The sequence below is a fragment of the Apostichopus japonicus genome, chromosome 12 (assembly GCF_037975245.1).
Source record: "Apostichopus japonicus isolate 1M-3 chromosome 12, ASM3797524v1, whole genome shotgun sequence".
Taxonomy (NCBI): Eukaryota; Metazoa; Echinodermata; class Holothuroidea; order Aspidochirotida; family Stichopodidae; genus Apostichopus; species Apostichopus japonicus.
In genome coordinates, this window is record NC_092572.1 from 23,929,120 (window position 1) to 23,954,057 (window position 24,938).

Genomic DNA, 24,938 nt, shown 5'->3' on the forward strand with positions numbered 1-24,938 from the left:
CAACTTTAATGTCTTCCCCTTACCCTTGCAGCTCACACTAACCTTAATTACAGTACTTCCTGATCCTAAGTGAACCTTCATACGATAAACAATACACATTAACAATACAACTTGTATTTTGTGTCATTGCAAGAGAGAATCCTGAATGACTAAATACAAACAGTCGATGTAGGTACTCGTCTATTGTGGTGTTATAACATCGCCAATTCGCCATCGTGACTGAAAATATGCAACTGTGTTCCTGTACGATCCCACAAAGTGCCAGTATTACAGACTATAAATATCCTATTGGCTGGCTCTAGTTTGACTTACATTTAATCACAATTGACTACTATACATACATAGTGAAACATAGCATGTGAATTTAGGAAACAAGCAAAGCTGTGTTATACCACCATACTATAGTAAGCATGTAGACAGACAACTTAGGCCTACAATTGACATGCCATTTTGTCCCAAATTGAATTTGCTGGTGCACAATTTGTACATTAATACTACTAGTAGGCCTATTGTTAAATGTTCAGGGTCATAATGGCCAGGAATTTTTGTTTACATTTGTTTAGAAACGCAAAGGAGTCATTTCTCCTTGCTGGCACACAGTGTGTAGTCTATATCTATAGCTTTTGAAACTGGCTGTATAAAAGTTGCACTGAAGTTTTCTGATATCTGCCAAAAGTTGTAAAATCACAGTAATAGTTGTACTCTACACAATGTTTCGCATCCACTTGTACCAAATTTACTGATACTAAAGCAACTGAAAAGTTCATATTTCTTTGAAAAGACAATGGAGTCAGTTTTGTTTAGCTAAGTTCTCTAATGCATACACACAGTGTGTGTACTCTGCAACCAAATTTTGAAATATGATTTAGAAAAAATGTGCACTAGAATTTGCTCAAATCAGGTAAAAATTTGTAAAATGGAACTACTAGTTGTTACCTATACATTTGTTCGCATGCACTTATTTAAAAGGTGTCGATACTAACCTGCTACAGAAGTCATATTTTTGCAGTAAATATGAAGCCATTTATGTTTGGCCCTAATTTCTACTACATACACACAGTGTATAGTCTACAATCTCATTTTTTTTTAAATTGAATGTAAATATTTTGCCCTGAAATTTTCTTAAATCCTGCAAATTTTGTAAAATGTCACTAACAGTTGTGTTCTACTCAAAAGTTCGCATCCACTAATACCAAATTTCTTAATTCTAGACTGCTGAATCATTCACATCAAGTTGTTCAAAATTTAAGAGAATGTATTGCTCACTTCTGTTACACTTGTTGCACACAACTTGTGAAATTTATGTTAACCATTTTTTTATATTAGAATTTCATTTAACTTTTGCCAAATTTGTAAACAATAGTTATAATTGTTAAGAAAACAATGTTCGCCTTCACTTATATCAAATTTGTTTCCTTTAATTGGCTAGCTGACTAACCTAGACCTAAATTATATTCCTATTTTTATCATAATCCTGCTGTACTTACCATACTGTACTCTCTCACTTCACCAGTGAATCTGTCCACTGTTAACAACCTGTTTACATCAACAATCCTGATTCTAGTTGAGTCATCAACATCAAATGACATCAGTTGTTGACTGTCAGAGAGAGAGTAAACAACAACATGGAGGCAACCCCATAAAACATAAACCAGACCACTAACAGTGATACTGTATGCAGATGAGTAGCCTGGTGTTTTATACTCATGTACAATCTTTCCCTCCATGTTGTATCTAATAGCACTCCTGCCAAAAGTATTCCTTATTTTATAGTATGTAGATATAAACAGATTATCTCCATAAACTGTTATATCTAAATGAACAAAAAAAGGGTGTCTTTTTAATCCTTTCAAGGTGATTGTCTTGATTTTATTTAAACTAAAATCAAACACAATCACCTCGTCAGAAGACAAACCAATAAATATCTCTCCCTCTCTGACAGTCACACACTTGGCTATTCTATTTTGTAATAGGTTGACTGTGTGTGATGGTTCACTGTCGTCTGCCTCAATATGATAAACCTGAACGATATCAACGTACACATAAACTATATGTGAATCATCCAAGATAGAAACATAGCGATGCTGCCATCTTGGATGATCGAATAGTTTAGTGTACAACTGAGTCATTAATGGCGACGAAGAATCAGGATCATTTAACGTAAACAGGTCTATGAATGATTGTGTATCTGTCCTGTTGTTGTATCCGTACACTGCCAGCTTGTTACCGCGTACAGCCATATCAGTGACCTTCCAGTCACGTTCTGTTGTACATCTTGGTATGGTAACGCTACGTATACTGCAATGGGAAGACAAAAAGTGCAAATACAGGTCAATCGCAAGCCTGCGTCTCCATGGTAACAAGTAATTTTAGCGTAAATATTTGCTAATAAAGATCAGGTTCACGAAGTAAACAACGGATGGAAAAATGATCGTACTTTCGAATGCTACGTACGTAGAGACAGCTACTCCACTAAAATATGTTCAGTTTTCTTTTACGTGTGGGGGGGGGGGGAACTATATATGGCAGTATAAAGATATACTGACAAAAAGTAAAATTTAAGTGAAGATAGGCTTACAATGTCTTTGGAACATTACTCATTTTTCGGTTAGTGCACGTAAGACTAAGAGCATATTAAACTGTGTTTGTGGGGCATTTGGATGATATAGGCCTATACTGATCTCAATCTCTAATCGAAAAATATTATTTTGAGTTTGTAGTGATCGGAAGGTAATGGATAAGATGAACTGCATATATATATATATATATATATATATATATTAGTCACCTTCATGAATTACAACAATGATAATTAAGAATAAAGCTACATTGAAAATATTCATACTTACGGGGAGAGTTTCGATACATTCTTGCTGGCCATCGTCTTTGATTTTGTGTGCAGATTTCCAATTCGTAATAGATTCCGATCTGGGAAAGAAATACATGTTTACGAAATTAAAAGGACTGCATTTGTCGGTTCATTGGATCTTGGTCGCCAATAACTATTTATAACTAAATGACTATATATTTAACTGAAATTTATAACTGCAGTTTTGTGCCTTTCCACATTTGACTGAGTTAATACAATTGGTTGGGATGTGGGTGGGGCGTTTATGGGGAGTTGGTTACACTGTACCAAAACTGATCATGAAAAAGAAAAACTTTGTATGTAACCAAACTTCTATGTTGATATTTGTTACAGCATTTTTTTATGCATTTGTGTATGCTGTGATGGTATTATGAAATGTTATTAGAGAAACAATGTACAGTAAAGGCAATTCATACACATGGATATTACAATTCCACAATGCAAGTTACCAGTATATTGACCCTCCTTGGTTCCTGTCTTCATGTCAACCCCACCCCCCACCCCCTCTCTCTCTCACTCATTTGATGAACAATACAACAAGACTCTCTCACATACTATCCGTACTTGCTACAGTGTAACAAATGGTGGCAGACTGTATATTTACTTGTCTTGTTTATACTCTTGTGGGTTCAGTTACCATGGAAACAGACTGCATAAATTATGACACAGATGAGAAGCTTTAATATTTATGTTGATAATTAAGCATTAACATTCATCAATATAAATTTCCAGTAATAAATTCAAAACATATGTGCTATATAGAAAACAAGTAGGGAATCAACGCAGTCCGCTATGACATCATCACTATGGCTCATAAAGTTTGAAGGACATGAATCTTGAATTTGAGAGATCTAGTAACCTGTGACATTTCTCAGTATTTAGAATGTCATTACAATGCAACGTTTTGTAGAAATATTATAATCCTTAAAAAATAGGGGAGTTGAATATTATAAATAACCAGAATGCAAAATGTATTGAGGTTTCGATGACTTCAATGCACTAGACTTCTGCTTGTTAGTATAACCAGAACTAGCTGTTACAATAACACTATGGCATGCTAACACAGGTCAGTCTATACGTGGTTATACACACTTCCATCAAAAACAGTAGGGTTCTTGTACTCAATGTTATGAATCCGCACACCAAGTATTACAAACCAAACCAAATCTCTAATAACTTCACACATTAAGATTGCAGAGAAGTCCACTTATGGACAATTTAGATTGGAATATGCCCACGAAACTTGAAAGAATCAACTTGAAAGAAGCTAATACAGGTCACTGGAGGTCGACCTGAGGTCAAAGGTCACCCAAATGCAGGTCTACTATTGTATTACAATAGTGTAACTCCCAACCTTGATGGACATTTGGTTCTAAAGTTATTGCAAAAATACTAGTTTTTGACCCCTGATTGACCTTTGTTGACATTGGATCACATGACTTATGTTTTGAAACAATCCCTTACCCCATTCACAACTAGTCCCAAAATATCAACCTTGTGGACCCTGTCAATGGTAGTTTCACAAGTTATTGAGAAAAACTAGGCCAACATTACAGCCAACTCCATGAGGTGAAAGCAAATCTCAAGTTCACAGGTGCTTGACCTAGTTTCTCCTTGGCAGCTGGCCAAGAAATGTTTTGAAATTTGTGGTACCTGAGCAACTTACATCCAACCAGAACTACCAATGATCTACAAATATTTTCTAGAGAAGGCATGCTTCGCCATTCAAGTGCACTATTCCATAGAAATCACATCAACTCTTTAGCAAAATATCCATACGGATGCGTGACAAGTGCAGAAGCTCTAGCAGTTTTACATATCTATGGTCTGCAAGCAAGCCTTGGAAGACACTGTAACACACACACATCTATGTAGCTATGTACATAGCAATTCAGGACTTCTAGCGACACAGTTAAGTCAATGGGGATATTGTCGCGAGTTCATATTCAAATCTACGGATGCCCGTAAGATCATTTTCAATTATCAATAGGCTCTCCTATTCTTATCAGGTGAATCGCCCATGTCATCTACTTATAGGCTGGACGATGGGAGATACCGTATATTATGAAAAGGTTTTTACAAGTTGACCCCTGGTGACCCTAAATGACCTTCGACATCCACCAAAAACGATAGGCTTTTTGTACTTAATGTGGTCAACCTACATACCAAAAATGAAATCAATCCAAGCTTTGTTTCTTGAGATATCATGTTTACAAGCTTTTCACTATTTGACCCCTGGTGACCTTAAATGACCTCTGACCTACACCAAAAACAATAGGCTTCTTGTACTCAATAAGGTACTCCTATGTACAAGCTGGGCGTCACAAACGCACACACACACACACACGCATGATTACAAAGGTTACGATTATCATCGAAACCAAAAACAAAAAGAAATTTTCAGCTAAATTGCTGTGATGACATCATTCAGCTGTTGCCAGATGCATTCACAAAATACCACCAAATTTAAAGATTTTCTATCTTTGCCATACAAGATGCATAAAGGTTTTGACCTATAAATTGCCAGCAGTTTCTGTAAGGAATCAACTTTAGCTACCTGAATACCCCTTGAATGTTACTATGAATGCAAATTATTTGTTCGCATGTATTATTAGATGAATTATCAACCTGAATGAAGTCATCTATATCAATCCAGTCAATAGTTATTATTACCTTGTCTCTTCACATACTGCTTAAGATCTCTTCGGTCTGCCTTGTCCAAAGCTGTAGCAAGCACTCTGCAGGTGGCCCCAGTACCATTCATTTCACTCCAGTGACGAAGCATAAAGTATTTTGTGTCTTGCATACGCCTGGAATTATTAGCTTCTATATTATGAAGATCAGCATCGCTAATATTCAAACACCTGGCAAGCGTTTGCCACTCTTCAGCGAGTTCTGTTGCCAAATACTACAACAAAGATGAGTTTAATTAAATTGCTTTGTTTACCATTAAAACATAAATATCTTAAAACTAAGGAAAATTGATAGAACAGCTGTGGTCGGAAGAGACCTCAATGAAATTGTACACTAATGGCTTGTGGTCTAGTTGAAACAAATTAATTGATGTGACAATAGAACATCTGAGGGGCTTATATTGTAATATTTATACAGAAAGTAGATGCTTAATTGTCCAAGAACTAAAAAACTACCCTAAACAATTAACTGCCTATCTTATTTCTGCCACACGAATACATAACATTATGCTATGTCGACTTCAAGTTTTTAGGGTTAGTACTATATCTGTACAATCCTCAACTCCCGTTACACATTTACAGCCTAACCAAGGCCCACCAGACTTTTGGGAGATTAGCCACAAATAAGTTTGTTTATTACATTGTTGGGATAGAAATGTCAACGGTAAAGTACATATTAGGTAGTATAGCCATGGGATGCATGAGGAAACATGTAAGCTAGCAGGACACTTAACTGATCACAGACACCCACCACGACCCCTCCAAACAAACACAACAATTTTGTCCCATATCCTTGGATCATTGTTGTAAAATCTTGACAAACAGCGTTAAGACAATAAATACCTTTAAAATGCTATCAGGTACTTTTCTGTCTAAGATTTCACCTGTTGACTGATCCACCTGTAGAAAGACAATATATATTACCATTAAACTTGCCACAAAGAAACATTGCTCCAAACTTATCTTTCGAAAGCTGCAAAATGCACTAATTTATCTTTCACATACGTAACTTATAGTTAAAATCAATCTCCATACTTTTGGTGTAAGAAGCAAACCATAGCATTAGAGATGCAAGATTTTAAGGTAATAGAAGGCATTACCAACAGCTTATCTTATATGTAATATCAGCACTTTGAGAAGTCATAATATTAGATTGTAATAGTTGGGAGAAATAGGAGGTACTACCAAACGGGTAGAAATATGAGCATAGAGAAAAGAATATACTTATATAAATCAATTCCTGTTATTCAGTAATTATTTTCTCCACTCTCACACCCTTCTACCTGCCGCACAATATTGTTGTATTGTAAAATATGTTTTTACTTTTATTTTGCAAATGGAAATGCAAAAGAAATGCTCAGTATCATCCATAGCTTGTCATTATGATTATTAAGCAATCACATATTTCTTTGTTTTACTAGACATTCTCTTTTGCTTGTATAAAAGTAAAAGTTCTGTAGGTCTTGAGTTTTTTGTAGACCTTATCTCCTCCATTTCATTTTATGGCTGGACCACCCTTTGCCTCTTACTCTACATTTTAAATCAGTTAGAAAATACAGGAATGCGTATAAGTTTTTGGAAACTATATGTTGACAGGTGTTTTTATTTTCTATGTGTTTGTTTTTAGCAGAGAGTTTTTATGGAACAACTCCCTAGTTAAAGCCACATGCAGAGGTTACAATATCACCAAGAAAGCATAAACATTCAGAAGGAGAGAAACATTATGGAGAGATTCATTTCATTCCAAACCTACTTTGCATGGTTTTGTGGCATCTACAAGCCTGTACAAAGAAACTTATTTACTTTAGCCAGTTGATGATGATGATAAAACTGATGTTGGTTGCATAATTCGGGCAAAGATCAGGTCATAAAATCAAATATTTCCTGACTATCCATAGAATTGACTGACAAAAGTAGTGTTGGCACTCAAACATGTCTTCAACAGCTGTGAGGTATATAATGCAACACATTACAATCATGTTACCACCCTAACATTGTTTTGTTAAAGTGATGTCAGGAATAATGGTTCACTATAATATTACAACATGCAGCTCATGCTCATAAGGATATGAACCCTCAAGTGGATAGTTTGAGATCAGTGCGCTTTCTCAGATGATGCAGTGCTTAAGAAACATTAGCTAAACCACTTAGTTCATGAAAATCTGGGCCAAGAGCCTGTCAACTCAACAGCTTGATCTAACCTTTTGATCTCTTTGTACCAAAATCTGTTTAATCAGTAATACACATATCAAACATTTCCATTCCAAAACAACGAACCTTCAACTTTAATACAAATATAATAGGATCAGAGTTCCCCTGTTGTGCTGAAACATTGCAGAATGAGTCCTGAGGTTGTTTCCTATGAAGTACAAATGAGACTAAGCGATCTTCAGACCCTGCTATAGACTGCCAAGATATCTCCTACAAGAAGAACAAAATGATAAATGCATTTGGTGATGTTTAAACCATGCAGATACATTGCTAAACAAGAGCCCAAGGGCACTGTGGTTCCTTGCGTAGAGGTATATGACAATACACATAATATTATCATAGCAAGATTGGGCTCAAATAGTCCAAGTAATTGTGGCCTTACATGTACCCATAAAGTAACCAACACTATTAAAAGCCAACACTTTTGAGATCTGAATATGGCGTCGAAAATGTAAGAATTATAAGGTCACCTACAAGCGGGTCAACAGATTTGATAACATTGGTGACCTCAGATCACATGACTGTTAAGTTTGAAAATGTTCCACCACCCCATTCATAACTTGTCCCAAAATATCAATCGTGTCAAACCTTGGCACTGGGAGTTAATTGCATTAAATGTCTAAAAATTAACTTTGAACTCATATAACTTCACACACAAAGGTCACTTGGGGGTCAACTCATTGACATTTTTGATTGGTGAGACGTGAATATAGCATCAAAACTATAAAAATTCCAACATTTTTTCTTTGCCCATTTTCTCCCCCCAAAGAACTAGTTTTTTAACATTAATTGACCTTTGGTGACCTCGGATCACATGACCATTAAGTTTGAAAATATTCCTCTATACCATTCGCAACTTGTCCCAAAATATCAACCGTGTCACACTTTGGCACTGGGAGTTATTGCATTAAATGTCTGAAAATTAACTTTGACCTCGTATAACTTCACACACAAAGCTCACCCGGGTGTCAACCCATTGACATTTTTGATTGGAAGGTACCTTTGATATCCAAATCTAGCATCAAAACCAAACATTTCTTTTTCGCCCGTTTTCTCCCAAAATAAGCACATGTTTTCTAATGTGACCTCTGACCTTTTGACCTTGGTTTCAGATGTAGTTTGATCTCCTGATTCCAAAAATCAACAAGACAAGTCTGTACAGCCATCCTTACTCCGACAGAAAACTTTGACCCCATATAACTTCGCACACGAAGGTCACACGGGGGTCAACCTATTGACATTTATGATCAGAAGGTACCTTTAAATCTGAAAATAGCATCAAAACTGTAAAAATCCCCAAAACACTTAAAGGTCATCAGAGGTCAAATTGAGGTCAAGGGTCACCCAGATGGGGGTCGACAATTAGATTACATTGAAGCAACTCCCAACCCTAACAGACAATTCGTATCGCAAAAATACTTGTTTTTTAACATTAATTGACCTTTGGTGACCTCAGATCACATTACCGTTAAGTTTGAAAATATTTCCCTATACCATTCGCAACTTGTCCCAAAATATCAACCGTGTCACACTTTGGCACTGGGAGTTAAATAAATGTCTAAAATGTCTGAAAATTAACTTTGACCTCATATAACTTCACACGCAAAGGTCACCCATTGACATTTTTGATTGGTGAGACGTAAATATAGCATCAAAACTCTAAAAATTCAAACATTTTTTCTTTGCCCATTTTCTCCCCCCAAAATACTAGTTTTTTAACATTAATTGACCTTTGGTGAACTTGGATCACATGACCATTAAGTTTGAAAATATTCCCCTATACCATTCGCAACTTGTCCCAAAATATCAACTGTGTTACACCTTATTGCATTAAATGTCTGAAAATTAACTTTGACAACGTATAACTTCACACACAAAGCTCACCCGGGTGTCGACCCATTGACTTTTTGATTGGAAGGTACCTTTGATATCCAAATCTAGCATCAAAACCAAACATTTTCTTTTTCGCCCGTTTTCTCCCAAAATAAGCACATTTTTTCTAATGTGACCTTTGACCTTGGTTTCAGATGCAGTTTGGTCTCCTGATTCCAAAAAACAACAAGACAAGTCTATACAGCCATCCTAACTCCGACCGAAAACTTTGACCCCATATAACTTCGCACATGAAGGTCACACAGGGGTCAACCTATAAACATTTATGATCATAAGGTACCTTTAAATCTGAAAATAGCATCAAAACTGTAAAAATCCCCAAAACACTTAAAGGTCACCAGAGGTCAAATTGAGGTCAAGGGTCACCCAGATGCGGGTCGACAATTGGATTACATTGAAGCAACTCCCAACCCTAACGGACAATTCGTTTTCAAGTTATCGCAAAAATACTCGTTTTTAACATTAATTGACCTTAGGTGACCTCGGATCACATGCAAGTTAAGTTTCAAAATGTTCCCCTAACCAGTTCACAACTTGTCCCAAAATATCAACCTTGTTGCACATTGGCACTGGGAGTTATTGCAGTTTTAATATTTTGGGTTTTTGGACCATAACTGACCTTTGTGGGCACCAAAAACAATAAGGCACATCTTCTCTATGTGGCCGATCTATAGTCCAAGTTTGGCCTCAATCAAACTTCCCTTTATATTGAGATAGAGCGTACCCACACAGACACACAAACCTGACTACATTAACCTTGTTGTTGAGCTTCCATTGCAGATGAACATATCAAATAAATATTACTGTCACAGTATTTTATAGCAAGTAAATATGGTGCCATATCTCCTACCCTAGCTGACAGTGTACAGTATGTACATAACTTAGTACAATTGTGCATATTCCACAGTATTACACTATGTAAGCCAGAGTGCTGTATGTCATTATGAGTTCAACCTGGTTAGCCCTCGCTTGGTTTATACCCGAAAGAAACAGCAATTTACGGGTATCATGTGATCTACGAAGTAACCATAAAATCTTAGCTTATGAAGCAGCTGCAGCAGGAATAAACTTTCACAAAAAATCTTGAGGAGTGAGAGATGGAAGATAGCTTTGGTTACTTTGTAGATCATGTGATACCCGGAAAATTAATGTTTTTAGAGTATAATCCAAGCGAGGGATAACCACATTGAACTCCTAATGGTAAACTAATAGAAATTATGACATTTTTTTAGCGCCCTCTCACAAACATAATAAACTATGTTATCAAGTCTAAATTAAAGTAATACCTGACCACTTTAGAAACTGAAATATGCGAATGAAAAAATTTACCTTTTGTGGTTTATCTTGCTCTATAGCCCAAGTATTGCCTGGATCAGTGCCATTAAATGATATAGTTAATGGCTGTTTTCCTTCTTTCAAAAATTTCAATTTGAGTTTTTTTGCAGGTTTCATGTCTGGATTCAATTCTAGCATCTGAAATGAAAATCATTTACTAGATGTTACTCTCAATAAAACAAACAATTTATGTCAAATTTACTGATCAATTCATAGGTTAATCCACAAAAAAATGACTTTATAAAGAAAAAATATCTTTTTGTAAAAAATATACTTGCTGGTATACTATTTTAGAAAAAATGATGCATCACAACACACCATTTAATAATGAATTTACATTTGGTTCACCACATTCAGGAATGTCTTCGTAATATCCAACTTCTAAATTGGCAGTTTTGTTATCCTGTAGTATATCTTTCGTAGCAAATACCACAATATTCTTAGCTTCAACTTCTTTGTCATCAATTACAATCTTCACCCAGCAAAAGCCAAGAAGTCTCACTGTACACTTTGAACGATGAAAGATGTAAGGGCTGAGCGGTCTCTCTTCCCAACGGGGTCTTTGGCCTGTCAAGTTTACAGAAATGAATTTCAATCAGGTAAATGAAATCACTAAGAGTGTTGATTTTAATATTTTACCATAAACTACCATTCCATCAACCTTGTGCATGGTATTTCATAAATATTAATTTATTAACTCCAGTGTGTTTGTCTATGAATTAATTTACTTTTAGCTGAAACGGTGGATATTATGCTTACTAAGTAAATATTTATTATCATTATACAGAGATGTCAATGTATATAACAATGATGTGCTTTTCTTTTGGTAACATCCTGACACATTAACCGCACCTGTGCAGCAATAAAAAATACACAGGATAGAAGGATTTATGAAGTGTCTATCAATATAAAGAGGAGTGTGTTTGTCTGAGAAAGCTTTTTATTAATCCTGTTCCCTGTGAGGCAGTGAAATAAAAATCAAGATCCAGCAGTCTGTATAGTAGCATATCTAATTGAAAACAATTGGGCTGCATCATTCATGTTTACAATTCACAATCTTCATTCTACAACTTTGCACCCCCCTCCCAATAAAAACAAAAGCATAAAGTTGTCCTTTTACCCATTCAGTTTTGGCATCATTCCCCACTGTCACTTGATATTAAGGTAATAGCTAACTTGTGAAGGTTGCAAATCTATTTAACATTTTTCTTCTTGTATTTAATTATGCAAAACTTCAGATCATTAAATCTTTTACTATAGGCTACTAGAAATTGCACCAGGCCATCAACTAGATTTGCAAGCCTTCCCAGAATCAGGCAAAAGGTACAAGAATCCTCTGCAGGACTTATAAAAGCTAGTTAGCAATTTCTTGTTATATTGGTCCAGACAAAAGTGACAAGAAAGATTAGTGACAAGTGACAACACCGATTAGATTAACTAGCCTCCCCTTAACCAATCACACAAGACACCACATACTAAGACTCCCTGCTTGTCCCATACAGCTGGTGAACCAAGCCATTTTATTGGTCCAGACAAAATAAAGAGTGCAATGCATTGCTTCATAAAGTCAAAAATTACAATAATCAGTTAATCTGTTGCAGTAGATTTGAAGTGCACTGCCAAATGGAGAGTTGCCATAAAGCTGTCTCTTTTATTTTAATGCATGAATAATTCAGTGTGTTGCAGCCCTGTCATTGGGTCACAGCCAGACCACTTTCATTAATATTGTTCTTGAATAGCTAAAAACCAAGTAAACCCAACCGTGAACTCCTTCTTTAATGTCTTCATATACAAGATAATTTCATACTTATTCTTAACGTTGAGAAGCACATTGCCTCAAAGCGAAAATTTTACTAGCTCTGCTCGCAGAAAATACATGGCATTAAGGACTTGTTTTTCTCATTCAATCAATGAACTTTGCGACTCTTGACTTAACCTCTGCTTATCATCTACCTTACTGTTACATTTATGTAGTAGCATAGACAATCTCTGTTTTTCGCTGTTTTATTCCTCACTGTGCTTTGTTTTACTTGTGTGTGGGTGTTTGTGTTTGTACGTACGTGTTTGTATGCGTGTGTGTCTCTGTATTTGTACGTTTGTAGGTGTGTATGGGTATTTGTATGTGTATGTATATGTACTTTTATGCATGTGTGTAAGGGTGAGTTTTGTATTCACTGAAGGTTTGTTTTTCTGGATGTGTAATTTTGGTATAAGAGGAGAAGAAGAAATACTCAATTCAGAATCAATATTCGCATTATGTAAATAATTCCTTTGTATCATTCAGCTAACAAACCTATGTTGTTATCAGAACCCTAAATATAATCGATGTACCATAAAAAATAAAATAAAAATCAGGCGCGTATCCAGGGAGGGTGCGTTGGGGGCACGCGCCCCCCGGGTAAGGAAAAGAGGAGAGAAGAAAAGAGAAGAAAAAGGGAAATGGAGGGGGAAAAAGAAAAGGAGGAGAGGAAGGAAGGGAAAAGAAAAAGAAAAAGAGAGAAAAAGGAGGGAGTAGAAGATAGCCAAGACCTCGGGAAGAGAAAGAGGAACAGTCATAGTTAAAGCGCTGATCCCTATTATATACACAGGGTAGCCAGTGACAGATCAAGGATTACGGAGCGGGTGTGCGCCTCACCCTACCCCTTACACCGACAACTCCATTTTTGACGTTTCCATATTTCCTCTCTCACTAATGTATCTATATAAATACTATATATGGTCTATCATAACGCGCGTGTGTGTATGGACGCCTTAAACAATTGTACGATTGTGCTATATGGAACCAACTGTGGCTGGTCTTGAACTCGACCGAGTCGTCGGGGAACATGACGCATTTCGGGAAGGGGGCAACCGCCCCCCCCCCCCGAGCAAATTTTCTTTATGACATCGCTAGTAATTTCAAAATAGACAATGCTTAGATGCAACTTACAAGGCCTGGGAAGTGTCATTTCCAGCGATCTGGGAGGCATTTTCGGCCAAAATTTTTATTGTACGCTTCGCGCCAACTCATGGTGGCGCTTCGCTTAGATAGTTTGCCTACCGGCATCGCTCCTCCCTTGGCAATTACTCGCTACACGCCTGTTCGAATTTGTAAAGCAAAGAGCAGATATAACATCGTATCAGTGAGCATTGAAATGCATGTTCCACGATGAACAGCCTCAAAAACTGTCTATGTGTGTAGTCAAAGGCGTAGGAGCCCAATTGGATTTGGGGGCTGTAATGACTTGCCCGAAAAAAAAGCCAAAATTTTTCAATATATCCATGCCAATATAATACAAGCAAGCATTGGTCATTACATTGCATGGCATCTTTAAGTAGGTGCCCGAAGAAAATGGGAAAAATTTGGTTGCGGGAGGGGGGGCTGCAGCCCCCCGCCTCCTACGGGACCTACGCCTATGTGTGTAGTGTTCGGTTTCGATATACCTGATATCGGAAATATCTGTTATTTTTCATTTCCTTCAACCAAGTTTTATAATTGCCGTTATAAGAGGTTTTAATATTTCTACACCAATAAATTAACTGTGTCTGAATTTTTGAAAAATTTCCTGACAAACATTCTTCATCATACTTTCCTCTACTTGTGCAATTTTGACCTGTCTGTTAGGGGTTGAAGGAGGTTTTTTCTATGTTGGTTGTCCATAGATTGAATTTTGTGCAACATTATGGGTATGTTTTGAAGTGATTTTATTCACGAGAAATGTGAATTTTCAAATTCTCAACAAATAATGGGCTTAAAACCTTGAAAAGTGGGGCTTTCGGATATTGTGGGCCGTGAAGTAGAATCACCTACAAAAGCAATGATCCATAGGACATGCAATGAGGTTGAACATGATGTGACTGGTGATAATCTTCAAAAAGGTTATGGACGGAAAAAAAACTTTTGGGAAATACTTGGTTCTCAGGCAAAAGTGTACATCTGGTTGCTCATTTTCAAGCCCGAGAAGTGCCATTTCCGGTGATCTGGGGGGTATCAAAACTAGAAATTTTCTTGTACGCTCAGCGCCAACCGATGGTGGCGCTCCGCTTAGATAGTAATTCGCGCCCCCCGGGTTACAAAATCCTGGATACGCGCCTGAAAATATAAAAAACTTTGTTCTTGAATAACTAAAAACCATATAAACCAACTGTGATCTCCTTCTATAATGTCTTCAAATACAAGATAATATCATACTTAACTAATTTGTTGGCTGCATTTTATATCTCCGAATCCTATCCACCAAAGTTTTGCAGTTATTATACACACCCTAAACTAGACAGTTCTGTTGTAAATAATTTGTCAAAAGTTTTGGATGTTTACTGAGAGTTACTTTTTTCTAAATGAATATTATTTGTTTTAGCTTCTTTGATGAAAGGCAAGCAGTGTGGTATAGAAAATAAACTTTCACTGTTGCAGTGTACGCTGTCAACTTTTCCATTTCACAGTGCATTCCACAGTGCATTCCACACATGTTAGGTGGCAGCTATTCGGTGAGGAGTAAAGTGAGATATTGTATGTGATAAATCATGTGAAGTCAAATAAAGTACCATAATGTGTGAAATTAAGCAATATATTGTAAGATAAAGTGAGGTTTACCTTCTTCATGGTGACTGACATAAACCTTGGCTTTAGCTTTTTCCTCATTAATAAAAGTCAGACAATGTGGTAAGGTCAATGAAACTTCACGTTTTAGCTGCAATCCATTCGGCAGAAGCTCCAATACCACTGATGAATTACTTGAAAAGGATGTGGCTGGCTCATTTAAAAGACTTGGTGGAATGATTTTCACTTGGATATTGCGTTCCTCTGTGACTGCGTTTGGTGGAAAAACCAGTTTAATACCCGTGTTTGGAATCTGTAATAATCCTCCCTTTTCAGATATGGAAGATGTTATTTTCATGGTGTCTGGTGGCTTCCAGTCTAAAGGGAAAATAGTTGAATTGTTACCTGAAAGTATCATCTGTCTATATTTTAAACGATATTCCAGTGATTGTCGTTCATTGTGTAACAAAGTTAATGGAAATGATGTATATTTTCAAAAGCATATATCCTACTATAAGTTTTATTTTATTTTACACTTGATGAAATTTAAAGTATGCATCTGGTAGCACCCCAGTTAGTTAAGCCATGATGGCAATTTAGCTTACTTTACTTCAATAATTACAAATGATTTATCCCCTTGAGGAAATAACTTTCTTGCACCTTGATGTACTAATACATGCAGAGAACACAGACAATTAATTCACTGAAGTCTATCAGATTTCAAGTAAATAAAAATAACAATTATTATTAGAAGTTATGCCTTTTATGAACCTCTGCCATGATAACATCACATCCTATTTTAAGGACTCATCATCATCGCACCATAAGGATGGATTTAAATCATAGTTTACATTCAAACATCAGTATATCTAGGGCTAGTATTAATATTGAGAAAGAAATGGGCAGCAGCAGGATTCCTGCTATTGTGCAGGCATTATACTTTATGCATGTTCACAACCTTTATGCTTTCATGGTTTTAATCTTGCACTAAACTGTTTTTGTATTACAAGACAAATGACAATTTGATCATCAACAAGATGCTTACTATGCTCATCAAAAACTTAGCAGCACCTGTGATTTTAAAATACTACTCTTAAAAATCATCTTCTAAAGACTTCCAAATTTGACATTACAATTTATAATCATGTATGTTGACAACCATTATGCTTTCATGGTTTTAATGTTGCAGATTTTTTTTTTGTATAACAGGACAAATGACATATGAAAATTTGATCATTAACATGATGCTTATTATGCTCATTAAAGCTTAGCTCACCTGTGATTTTAATTACTACCTTTAGAAATCATCTTGCAAAAACTCCCAAATGTGACATAACAATTAATTCTCCTTTTCTCTCGCAGTACTATGAAAAATGACCACTTGAACAGCAAGGAACAAATGTAATGTTTCAGCAAGCAGAATACCACCACTCAGGTACTTCTCATTCAGCTTTGATTCTTGTCAGAAGAATGCTTGTTTGGACGGAAAAAAATTGTTTTCCATAATATTCTTACACGGGTTGAGAAATGTCTATATCTTGTGCACCTCATGAGGTGTACAAACTGACCTAGTAAATTGAAAGTTGGAGTGTATGCCAACTTTCATTTAAAACCTTAGAAGGTATGTACCCACCTTCTTCGTGCTTAAGATATGTTGATGAAGGTCTCTTAATGGATGACTTGCTTCCTTCACCTACAAAAGAAATATAATAGTAAAATATGCATTTATTTCCAACGTCTTGTTTTGAGCTTAAAGTCTCATTTTGCTTTGAATCTTTTCCAAGCTGAAAGTAAAGTAGGGAAATCCAGACCCAGGTCAGGCCCGGGGACAATTAAGTCACTGGGCCCATTCTTTTCACACGCCATACATTCATGATACATTGATGGCATATATGAAGTTCTTCTGGAGAAGGAAGCCATGCCTTGATCCATCCCAACCTATGCATACTGGGGTCCCATTATTGACATCAGGCCCCATGTCTGTAGCCCAACCCTGTCATCACGGTACCTGAATATATCATCTGTTTATATTTTAAAGGTATATTCCAGCGATTGATCTTCATTGTTTAATAAAATTACTGAAAATTCTTCATCTTCAGCTCAAAAGCATATATCCTTAAAAGCACACTCTCAGCTAGGAAATTTTTAGAGGGCGGGCCGATTTCATATGTTTCGATGGTTCACCGTTAATCACGCTACACAGTATTTGTAATATACTGCCAGTGTACAGTGTACCCTGTATGTAAATATACGTAATATATAGCACAGTTTCATGCAGTGGTAGCATAATACACGTAACGTGTATATTACGGCCGCGTCACCGCGCTGTTGAGGTGGAAGGCACAGGTTGCATTATTGTGAGTCCCAATGCCAAAAGCAGTGAGCGACAAAACGGACATGAAATGAAAAGTGTACTTGAGCTGTTGCTACGTATGTGGACTGGGTCTCCAAAAACGATCTACTGGAACAGAGATCGGGGATCGACAAAATGACCAATGCTACCTTCGCAGAGCATTCACTGGCATGGCAGATCATACGAGAAGGTAGGCAACAAATTATGCTAACGACTAAGTAACGTTATATATTTACTATTTAGGCTACTGCATACTGTTTGCCGGCCGAAGTGTTTGGTCTGCCGTAGGCTTCATTGTTATATTGTTCAATTGATCATGCTAGCTAGGCCTACTACTACGAGTACTACAAACTAAGGCAACTAATACACCTAGAGACATAGGCTAGTACAGTCGTAGTATAGTCAGTTTTGCCAAGTTTGGAACACTGCGAAGTTCGGACACCCCTAAGAAATACGCGATTTCACGATGAGACAACCTACAGCAAGAGCCAATTGCACGAAAAACTACGAAGCTACAGTTAGTTTCTCTCCAAAATGACCTAACCATATCAAGTATAGTTTCAGGTGATTTATGCCATGAGATATAGTTTTGGGGTGTTTTAAGGCTTAGGTGTCCGAACTCCGTCGTGTCCATGCTACTGCAGTGCAGGCTGCTGTACAAACTGTAGCCTAGCCTAGGCCGAACATTTCATGAAGTGTTATTTATGCTTTTCTACTTATATTCGCCTACTAAGCATGATCAGTATGGAAGTGTGCGGTATCATGTGTTTGGTTTATGATTCTGTAGCTTTGCAAATATGAATAGGACTTAGCCTACATTAGTTTTATATGGATTTGGTAGGGAGATCTCCCCACAAAAAAATTTAACTCAAAAGAAATGCAACTTCTCATGAGCGGAGCAATAGCAAAAGTAGGACTACTGTAGCCTAGCTCCAGGCCCAGATTTATAAATTATGCACCATGGAGGGCCTACCTCAATTTGGTGGTTATTCCTGTCAAGAGCATTTTTGATATGGGCATATTTATTTTGTAACTGTAGGTCTAGTATGCAATGAGATACGTGAGGGACGGGCCTATACGCAATAAAGTAACTGTTTTCATTTCCTACTCTACTTTACCATCACAATTATAGAGTTCCTAGCAACAAATAAATTAGTCTGACAACTTGAAAATTTACTGCATATTTGCATGCATGGTCATTCTCAGTTATAGACTACTAATTTGTGTAGCCATTTCAGTTTTGTCTTTTTTTTGTGTCTGAGAATGGGTTCTTAAGTGGTGAAATAACCTCGAATCTGCTGAGCAACTCCAAGATGAATTAAGTTACTAAGGCATTGGGTTCTTTTACTTTTTTAAGTCTAATATGCATAGGCTAGGATATTTACTTTGCTTCACTTGTTTGTCAATCCGCATAGCCACTTTAGCTGTGGCTGATTCTCCACTTGCAAAGAAAAAATGTACGCATTAATTTAAAGGCCGTGGCTATTCTGACGACTAGTCGTAACAATTATTTATAAACTATTCTTACGACATCGGGCGAATTCATGCGCAGTAAAGTAAATAAAGCAACTGCGCATGTAGTAGGGGTAAACCTAACCCGAACCTAATCCTAACCCAACCCTTAACCGGAAAATATTGTTACTCCTAGTCGTAAAAATAGTACTCCTAGTCGTAAATATAGCCACGTTAAAGCAACTGTGCATGCTTAAAAGGGAATTATTGTTACGACTAGTCGTAAGAATAGCCACTTTGTAATTTAAATTCTTTCTTTCCCAAATTAGAGTATGCCTATAATACTTCCAACTTGGTATAGTAACTTAAAAAATGGTAGCGGCTTTTCCTGTAACTGTAGTGTAAAGTGATAACTGATATAACTAAGTTTTCCAAATTAATTCAAAACTCAAAAGCCTTCTCAGAAAGAAGCTACAGTACACTAGCTCTACAGGCTCCTTTGTTGAATTAGTGAAGGATAGTAGATATCGTTCACATATTTATGCATTCATAACATGATAGTTTGCTATCATCGTTGTTTAATCATAAAATTAAGGACAACATAAACAAATCAATGTCACCAATAATTGTGTGAATGCCACCATTTTATGTTCGACATTTAATTTAAAGGATACACCATGCATGGCGCATTGACGCACATATTGTAGTTGTAATAACGCACCAAATATGCGCTTCATCGGACATGACGCACCACTCCGGGGGTCGTTGAGTCCGTCTTACAATAATTGATAATTTCATCATGATATAGAAACTAAAGACATTTGCCAAAATATAACAAAAATCATAGGCTTCATAGCTCTACACATAATCTGATCATGCAGTTCTAAAAATTATACAAAATGAAAATGATACTACTGATTTGTGAGAGAACTAGAATGGTCACCCATTATATACCATATCATGTTTCTATATAGTATCTTTTAAACACTTCATTGTTTAGGGCACACCTGTAGAATATTCCGTAATTTTTAGTCTTGGAAATAAGCAAAGCCTAGCTATATTTTTTAAAGCAATTATGCATCCCTGAACATGATGAAATTTGGTGACTTATTAGTGTATGAGCAAGCCTACTGGGACATTGCCATTATAACATCAAATGTTATGACATTTAGTGTATGTAAGGTATTAGTAGATGAGTTAAAATACTGCAGGTGTATACAACTAACATAGAAATAAGAAATATAATAGAAATTGTTGCACATCACTAGTTTAGGTTTGCACTATATTAGTAAATGGACCATTCTTGAGTACTTGCAGAGTTGACACTATACATACTGTAAATTATAAAGCAGATGTGATGAATTTATGCTGCAAATAGCAAAGTTCTGTATTAACTAGTAGTGTAATTACTGTTCTGTGTTTGCAAAATTGATTTGAATTTTTGACTATTTAGTGAAGGGCAAAATGTGGTATTCAGTAATTTATGTTGGAAGTTATATAATTCACTTTGTCAGGGATTTGCTCACACTGGGCAGCTACTGTACGCCCAGCAGTTCTGAATGCCGCCCCACACAAACAGTATTTAACCTTTTTCGCCCATCACTTTTTGATGATAATTTAATAAGTTTTACCATAACCAAAATCTGGGAGAATATATGGCACAGAATAGGAATATAGCACCACCTAAGCATACTTCATGTGCAAAATTTTTCCATTTGGGGGGGTACCCCACCCATGAAATCCCTCTCCCAGGGTGTGGATCACACTACCGCCCAATCTGCGTGGCACTCAAATATTCATGAGCACTTCCCTGCTATGTGTACAGTATGCATTCTGATATATTATTAACTTTGCACATCCCGGTATTATTTGTCTTTTTCAGTTGAAGGTGTGTGCCCAATTAAGAAACTCGAGAGGTTGGTATCCAAACTGATCAACCAGAAAAGATAACACCAGTTCCTCAACGAAAGGCCATGCCCAACAGAGGCTGATGCAGCAATGCACTCCAGCAGCTATACCCCAGTGGAGACTGGTAATTTTTTGATGTACATACTGCAACCATTCCATGCTGTAAATAAGTCTACATTTTAACTAGGTCTGCAGTTTACTACTGTAGGACTGTATATGACTAACCAGATTTAGGACATTGGACACATTTATTCATTTATTGTATTATGTTATATTAATGACACAGACATGTAGTGCTAAATATGGTGCTAATACAGCCACTGGAGGTCTGTAAATGTGAGGGACCCAAAAATGTTCAAACCCCACAAGTTAATGATAACAGTACCTGTAGTATTTTTCCTTATCTCTGAAAAATAAAGACATTTACCAATCTTGTAGAATGTGCTACCTACCTGTCTGAAGCAGTTTGTGTTCAAAAATTGCACATTTATTCTTTTCTCTTTATGTTTTCTTTTTATGTTTCATGATGATGTGGCATCATTTGTACATAGAGTACAGTACTTGCACTGCTTAAAGATAGTTACTCTTAACTGCCTATACTGTAGTTGTCATCTGATCAGGTTGTCATGTGCATATAGTTTCATATCAGCAAAGACATTGACATTTTTGGCAAATTTTGAGTGTGAGCTATATTTCTAGTTTAATGTGTTAGGGGCATCATTAAGGGGTCTACTTTCACCCAGATTTGAACAATAATTTTTAGTTATTACAATGAGTGCAAGTTACAATCTCAGTGAATAAACAAACATAACATTTATGCTGGCTCCAACCCAGTTACCTTGGCTATGAGCCTGAATGTCTCTTTTGCAATTAAAATCAAATAAATCATATCTTGGAAAATCATTTGAACAGGTATATCTTTGTGACACTTCTGTCCTCACACAATGCCATAAATATGTCTTTTTTCCATTTTCATTTCACATTACAGATGTACAGAACATCCTTCAGAGGAACAGTACAGCACAGCATAGCGTTATGGCATGATGGATGTTTTGCAAGCAGATATAAGGGTTGGAACTGGAAGTATTTGTGTTGGATTGTTTCATTAATAAATGTGTGCTTCTCTACTTTACGTAAGTGATTGTCATATTTCTTGTTCTCCAGTGAAAGCTATGGATTTGCATAGTGGACAACATGGATACGGACAATTTTGAAATAGCTGATGTCAAAGCAGTTTCTCAGCTTATTTAAATACCATACATCAAGGACACAAGAGTGGACAATGGGAGTAACAAGTATCCAGAATGTAGATATCACAAGGCTTCAAGACAATTGAACAAACTGTACCATAACAGACAACAACAAACATGGTGTCTCAGTAAAATGAAGTTACTAAGCTAGTGCAATGTATCATAAGAATTTATCTTCTCCATGGTGTCAAACATTGATTGTTGCATTCAGTGCATTATGTATCCTTCTCCTTTCTGTAGTATTTAGCATTGATTTGCATGTTCATTCATAGTGTAAGTATACTACATAATTGATGTCATCAAAGTTACAACTGTGTCATATTAAATAAGTAAATGATTGAAATATTGGTTTCACTACATACTTGATTGTACACTATTTGGCTTTCCATGATAGCAATATCTGATCTTTTTAATTATTGTAGCTTGTTCAGTCATACCAGTAGTTCTAATGTGACATTGATCTTGGGTTATTTATTGTTGGTACAGAATAACTTGTCTTTATTTTGTATTGTGTGAGTTCAATTTAACATAACATATATTGTGATGTCATAGAGTGTTGAAGAGGTACTCTAACTTGCAGCTAGTAGTGATAAAACAGTTCATTCAGTGCTCTCATGATAACCCCAGTCGGGCCCAGTGGCTGATGCAGATAGTGGCAGATGGAGATGTTTGAAATGCAGGGGACATTATAGGGTCTTTTGAAGTTTTGGCAAAAGTTCTTTTGCATGTAAAGCTGCTATACTTATCATGGAGAAGTTCCACAATGGAGGCATGACGTCTCCTAGCCTTACTTGGGTATATGTCCTTGCATTCCGTATTTGGAACACTGCCCTACTATTGTTTGTATTGCTTATTCTAAAGTTAGGTAAGTCAGTATTGTAACATGTTTTTATTTTTAACACATTGATTGCATCTGTACAGTTCTTACATTGAGTTCAACTATATACAATAACAATGAGCAGGGAAAACTTACTTCTATCTCACTTGCATTTCTTAATGTTCAAGTGACCATATTCATACTTTAACCAAAGCATTTCTTCCATATTAGATAGTGTTTATCCAGAGTAGGTTACAGGATATTTTCAAGGTGGGCTATTTAGTATTGTCCCCAATTTAGCATGCTATAATTGCTAGAATATTTAATATGTTCCTAGAGGTCTTTACTTTCAAATTGTTCTAAGGCATTCTAATTGAAAGCATAAGATGCCTGAATGTCCCAGTGAGGTAAATTTCCTGGAAGGTGGTAATAAAACCAGTTTCAAAACTTTGACCAAAGGTAACCATATATGAATATCTGGTTTATTTGGGGCCAATACAGCATACTCTGGTCGAGAGTTGGCGTGGAAGCCACCATATGTTTGTAGTAATGCAGTAAAATGTAGTGGAGGCAGCTGGAGGAGTCCAGTTTACCCCTGTGCCGAAGGTCATTCATCTTTTAGGTTTTTTTGGCGAACACTTTAACCTTTCCAACCACAGAGCTCCCAACTGACCCACAATTTGCGGGTTGGACCCCCATTCTAACACCCAAAGCCCCTGACCCGTGCAAGCATCCCAAGAACCTGCATTGTAATTGACAAGTATACATAAAAAAATTGCATCAAAGTTGGACTTAGCAACCATCATTTCTTTAGCATTTAGCATAATAGAGTATAAAACCTCCTTTACATCAGCATTTGAACCTCAAATTAGGCTATCATATCATTGGGGCGAGCAGCGGACATTTTCATGCCACAGGCAAGAATGAATTATGACCTACTACTCAATTTATTGATGTTACACACAAAAAAATGCATATTTCTCAGAAAATTTTGGGTGACAAAAGCCTTTCTAGGTGCCACCATTTTACATGTAGGCATCACCAGGATTCAAAAAAAAAATAAAAAGTGGAGGGAGACACCCCCAATATACCCCTCCCCCAGGACGGCAATTCATGGCATGGACCAGCATTTGCCTTCTCAAGAGTTGGGAGCTATGCAACCATACCATTAACGACATGTCTCTATAGGCCCAGGGGATTGAATCCTTAGGTAGCCGTCCTAGCTAGTGCGAATCAGCAGAGAGAGGTTGTGGATGCTACGCCTTCGCACCATTCAACCAAATGGGCTCAACATTCAGGAAGGACATGACTAACTTTTCTTCATTCCCCCTCCTTCTCCCCTTGCCCCCCTCCCCATTACTCCTTTTCTCATAGCTTTTTCCACCCCTTTTTTTTCTCCACACTTTTCTGTCGTTGTCCTTCTCCAGTTTATTCCCTACCCCTTCCCTTAATCCTCTCTTTGTCCCTCCACTGTTTATCTCCTACCTATCCTCTTCCCCTGTTGGTTTTTATCTTTCATTCTTCTCTCCATCCCTTGTCTACTAATCCCCTTACATCTATCTCTTTGTGTTCACCATGCTCATTAACCTGTCTGTATTATGTGCGTGTTTTTTTCTACACAGGCTCTCTAGTGGATAA

The 24,938-nt window shown here is 36.7% G+C and overlaps 1 protein-coding gene across 7 annotated transcripts in view; it reads right to left on the minus strand.

The window, feature by feature from the left end:
* LOC139976942 (uncharacterized) overlaps positions 1 to 24,938 on the minus strand; it is a 179,773-nt gene that overhangs the window by 134,343 nt on the left and 20,492 nt on the right. For all 7 annotated transcript variants that reach the window (XR_011796329.1, XR_011796330.1, XR_011796331.1 and 4 more), the window contains exons 6-14: positions 17,154 to 17,213; positions 15,575 to 15,898; positions 11,339 to 11,568; positions 10,996 to 11,139; positions 7,840 to 7,983; positions 6,406 to 6,462; positions 5,543 to 5,777; positions 2,850 to 2,928; positions 1,488 to 2,298 (exon numbers count right to left, since the gene is read on the minus strand). Coding sequence is in view for 4 of the 7 variants with exons in the window: in XM_071985830.1 (XP_071841931.1) it covers positions 1,488 to 2,298; positions 2,850 to 2,928; positions 5,543 to 5,777; positions 6,406 to 6,462; positions 7,840 to 7,983; positions 10,996 to 11,139; positions 11,339 to 11,568; positions 15,575 to 15,898; positions 17,154 to 17,213 (2,084 nt within the window). In the remaining 3 variants the exon portion in view is untranslated. The remainder of the gene's footprint in view (positions 1 to 1,487; positions 2,299 to 2,849; positions 2,929 to 5,542; positions 5,778 to 6,405; positions 6,463 to 7,839; positions 7,984 to 10,995; positions 11,140 to 11,338; positions 11,569 to 15,574; positions 15,899 to 17,153; positions 17,214 to 24,938) is intronic.